At 62.7% G+C, this 4126-nt stretch overlaps 2 protein-coding genes across 5 annotated transcripts in view; both read right to left on the bottom strand.

The window, feature by feature from the left end:
- The window catches only part of ZNF581 (zinc finger protein 581), a 10142-nt gene continuing 6016 nt past the window's right edge, over nt 1–4126 (bottom strand). Inside the window, exons 1-2 of one of the 3 annotated variants that reach the window (XM_011996972.1) lie at nt 1600–1785; nt 1–827 (exon numbers count right to left, since the gene is read on the bottom strand). In XM_011996972.1, coding sequence (XP_011852362.1) covers nt 215–808 — 594 coding nt within the window. In that variant the 5' untranslated portion in view covers nt 809–827; nt 1600–1785 and the 3' untranslated portion in view covers nt 1–214. Of the gene's footprint in view, nt 828–1533; nt 1559–1599; nt 1786–4126 lie in introns of those variants that run through there. The other 2 variants (XM_011996974.1, XM_011996973.1) reach the window with 2 other exon arrangements.
- Nucleotides 1904–4126, bottom strand: part of ZNF580 (zinc finger protein 580) — an 8690-nt gene continuing 6467 nt past the window's right edge. The window contains exons 1-2 of one of the 2 annotated variants that reach the window (XM_011996976.1): nt 3217–3268; nt 1904–2877 (exon numbers count right to left, since the gene is read on the bottom strand). In XM_011996976.1, the coding sequence (XP_011852366.1) occupies nt 2347–2865 (519 nt within the window). In that variant the 5' untranslated portion in view covers nt 2866–2877; nt 3217–3268 and the 3' untranslated portion in view covers nt 1904–2346. Of the gene's footprint in view, nt 2878–3216; nt 3269–4126 lie in introns of those variants that run through there. The other variant, XM_011996975.1, reaches the window with a different exon arrangement.

Genomic DNA, 4126 nt, shown 5'->3' with positions numbered 1-4126 from the left:
TAGGAGCTCATTCCCATCTCAGCTCCACAACACGGAGGACCTGAAGATTACTCACGGATTCCTCCTTCAGGCAGGGCTCTGCCTTTGAGATGCGGCTGCTCTGTGTCTGTGTCCGGGGGCCTGAACACCAGCCTCGGGCTCTCACCAGGTGTCTGGACAGGAGTCCAGGCTCCCTGCAAAGTCCTGTGGTACCTGGGGCACCCGGCAGCCCAGCTCACGGATGCTTCCAGCGCGTGTGCTTCTGCAGCGTGTTCTGCTCCATAAAGCGGCGAGGGCAGTGTGGACACTGAAATGGGCGTTCCCCAGAGTGCACCCGGCTGTGCTGGGCCAGCTCACCCGCATCCCGGAAGCGGCGAGGGCAGAGCGGGCAGCCGTGGGGCCGCCCACCACCCGCCAGGTGAATGGAATGGTGCCGTGCCAAGTGGCTGGCGCGCTTGAATGCCTTCCCACAGATGTCGCACTCAAAGGGCTTTACCTCCGAGTGGGTGATGCTGTGTCGCTGAAGGTAGGACATGTATTCGAAGACCCTTGAGCACACGGGGCAGCTGTAGCACTTTTTCTGGCCTGAAGCCCCATTGGCCCCTGGCTCCCTCTGTGACTCCTCGTCCACCAGCACTGTGTAGGGGACACCCTGAGTGTCAATGAGCAGGTAGTGGTTGGGCCTTGGAGGAGATGAAGCCTGGGGAGATCCGATGGAGGAGGAAGGTCCAGGTTCTGGGGAGCGGCATGTCCGACGGGGAGGGCCCTCCATGGTCTCAACGGAGGAAAATGCCAGAGGCTGAGGGCAGGGGGATGGCAGCACCAGCATCCGGAGGGCTGGCTGAGGCCTGGTGGATGGGAGATGGGATAAGGTTATATAGAAGAGGGCAACTCAGCACCGCAGGCTCCATCCTTTTCCCTCCCTTTAAACGGCCCAAGACCTCTACATCCTGCTGCCTCAGTCCCTCTTCTCCAGTCCCACTCACAGCTGGACTCTGTGACCCCCTAAAAGGTCCCCAGGGTTTCCCTCCTTGGAAAAGCTCTCCTAGCCTCGGTGCTCCACCACACACTGTACTCACAGGATCTCTTGACCTGCTCTGCACAACCTGGACCTCGCTCTAACTTTCCTCTTTGTGGCCTCCCAGGTCAGTGGGTGCCCCACCCCGCAGGTCTCCAGGCCTCTCCCTCCCCTCCTTCTAGCCCTTTCCAGGGTCTGCGTGTTGGCCCATCCTACATACTCAAGCCTTTCCTGACCGCCTCCATACAAGCCAAACCCATTCACAGGGGCTCCGACGTGAGGACCCCCAGGTTCTGGCCCTCTCTCCAGCGACATGTCTGAAAAACTCCGTGCTCCCACCCGTCCACCCACCTCAGGCTCTCTCTAGTGCTCGCCCGGCCACCACCAGGCTCGTTCTAGGTCCCAGCGCTCTCGGGGTTCCACCCCCGGGGCCACAGCCCTCGCTTCCTGGGCCTTTCTGTGTAAGTTCTCGCCCCCTGCAAGCTCCAGAAGAGCCTCCTCCGGCGCCTGCCCCACTCCCGCCCCGGCCCAGGTACCCTCCACGCGGTCCAGCCCCTCCCGCCGCCCGCTCCCAGCCCCCTCCCTCCTCCCGGCCCCCGTACCCAGTGCAGCAGCCTCTCAGGTCCGGGCGACTCCAAGCGGCCCCGGGCTACCCTCGCAGTTGCAGGCGGCGGCGGGAAGGGGACCTCTGGGTGTGCCCCAGGAGCTGGCGGCGCCGGCCGAAAGAGAGAAGCCGAAGGGAGAGGAAAGGGTCTAGGGAAGGAAGGTGGGGGCGGGGCGCCCGGGCCGTCGCGAAACGGCTCCGGCCAGAAACACACACCGAGAGGAAAGTACCCAAGCGAGGAAGATCCGGTCTCCACCCCCCAGCACCCAACGCGCACGTACACGCAAGGAAGAGCTTGAAAATGAAGTGCGGAATGTTTATTGAGCAAAGGGTAGGGGACGTGGGCGGAATGGGGGTAGATACAGAAATGAACCAGACCGTGCCCGTGCTCTTTATCATCTCTTCCCCGCAGACAACCACCGGTTCACCGCTCCAGAGAGCAGAAAACCAAGGTTTAGAGAGGTCATGTCACTTGCAAAGGCTCACACAGCACAGCTGGACCGGAACCCAGTTCCGACTGGTTCCCAGGCCCAGGGAGGGGCAACGACTTTGGTCTACATCACACAGCTATAAAGGGGGTAAGGAAAGAATGATGCTCCTCCCTTTGGAAGGTGGGGAAACTGAGGCCCAGGGTAAGGCAGTAACCTCAGCGGAGCCAGGGAGTGTGTGTGGGAGTGAGTGACGCTGTGTGGGTCAGACTTCGTGGCCCTGAGAGGGGCAGGGCAGCTCAAGTCGGGTCTCGAGCTTAGTGGAGGCGCACGTGCTGCGCCAGCTCCGCGGGGTCTTGGAAGCGGCGTGGGCAGAGCGGGCAGGTGTGCGGCGGCCCGGCGCGGGCGCGGTGCGTGGCGCGATGCCGCGACAGGTGGCTGGAGCGCTTGAAGGCCTTGCCGCAGGCGCCGCACGTGAAGGGCTTGAGGTCCGAGTGCGACACGCGGTGGCTCTGCAGCCGCAGAGGGCTGGCAAAGACACGGGCGCACTCCGGGCAGCTGTAGCCCTTGCGAGGGCCGGGCTCTCCTGGGGGCGCCTCGCGCTGGGGCGGGCCCCGGGGCTCCTCCTCCAGCTGCACCGTGTATGTGTAGGGGACCCCATTGGCGTCGATGAGGAGGTGGCGGCCCAGCCGCGGGGGTCGGGGCCCCGCCGCCGAGGAAGGAGTGGAGGAGGGGCCTTCCGCCTTGGGGAAAGGGGGAGCCTTGGGGGGCGGTGGGTCCATGGCCTCCGGAGAGGAGGACCGAGGGTGGGGTGGCCGCGGCGGCAGCAGCAGCATCTGGAGCGGCAGCTGGGAGCGGCGGAGGGGAGATTAGTTAAAATTGCCACTTCCTTTTAGGAAAAGCTTCCTAAAATGGAAAGCGTCCCCACTATCGCTGCTTGTTACCCTTTGTGCGCCACTGACCACCTCCCCAGCAAAATAACAACTCACTCCAGCCCAGCTCTCCCACGTTCCATCAAGCTGCCTCGGAGAGGACATCCAATTGAGCTCTGCAAAACCCCGCCACCACTTGCCACTCCTGGATCCACCTCTCAGCACCCAGGTCAGGTCTGAGGGCGTAGTCCCCCGACTTTTCTTCCCTTTTCTTCTCTCAACCCACCCCAGCAATCAATCCCTCAATCTGTTTACCTCTTTACATCTCACACCCCGGCCCTGCTGATCGCCTAGATTTCTCTAATCTGTGGTTTCTTCTTTCCCTGTTGCCCAGCCCCAGTTCAGGTTGCTTCCCCTCCCTCTGCCGCACCCCCCGCCCAACCAGCCCCCGCATCGGCTTCCAGGCCCTCCTGGGGCTCCATCCCCACTACATGCCACAGGGCCTCCCCACCTTCATATTCCGTGGCCTCCCTCACTTCCTCTCTAGGTACCTCCCCAGAGCCCCACTAACCCAATTCCCCACATTTCACTAGGGCTTTTCCATCCTGTTCCTACACTTAGCACCTCGAAGTCTAGCCACCTCTACTCACTGCGGAACCCATCGTCTCACTACATCTATACACCCCAAGATGACTCAAATGCCTTCCTTCTGTATACCCCGCCCTCCCAACCTGGCTACCTGCTACATTCTCCCCAAGGGCCCCCTTTTCTCCCCCGCCCCTATATATGGCGGTGACATCGTTACTTCTTTCTGTACCCATCAGGGGCCTTCTCCCAAACCCCGTTATGCGCACCAGGCCCCGGGACTCCGCTTCCCACAGCACCTCTCCCAAGCCCACTTTCCCCTCCTTTCTGTGTACATCTGGCATCTCTCCTTCTCTTCTTCACCTCTTCCAGGAGCCCCATCCGTCTGCCTGTTACACACAGCATGGCCCCCGCCCGTTCTTTTGCTCTACTCCCCTTGTTTCTGGGAACCCCAGCACCCGGGCGTTTTCGCCCCCATCCCGCTACACACCGCCCCCGCCTCCCGGCCCCGGGGCCCCTCCTATTCCCCTCACTTCCCCAAGGAGCCTTGGCGCTTCGACTGCCCCTCCCGTCCCTCCGCCCGACCCTGCCGCTCCCCACCCCCATCCCCATCCCGGGCGGCTCCAGCGCACTCCCCCAG

Source organism: Mandrillus leucophaeus, unplaced genomic scaffold, assembly GCF_000951045.1.
Source record: "Mandrillus leucophaeus isolate KB7577 unplaced genomic scaffold, Mleu.le_1.0 Scaffold53, whole genome shotgun sequence".
Classification (NCBI taxonomy): domain Eukaryota; kingdom Metazoa; phylum Chordata; class Mammalia; order Primates; family Cercopithecidae; genus Mandrillus; species Mandrillus leucophaeus.
The sequence above is the reverse complement of the archived record's forward strand: the minus strand, read 5'-3'. Positions and strand labels throughout refer to the sequence as shown.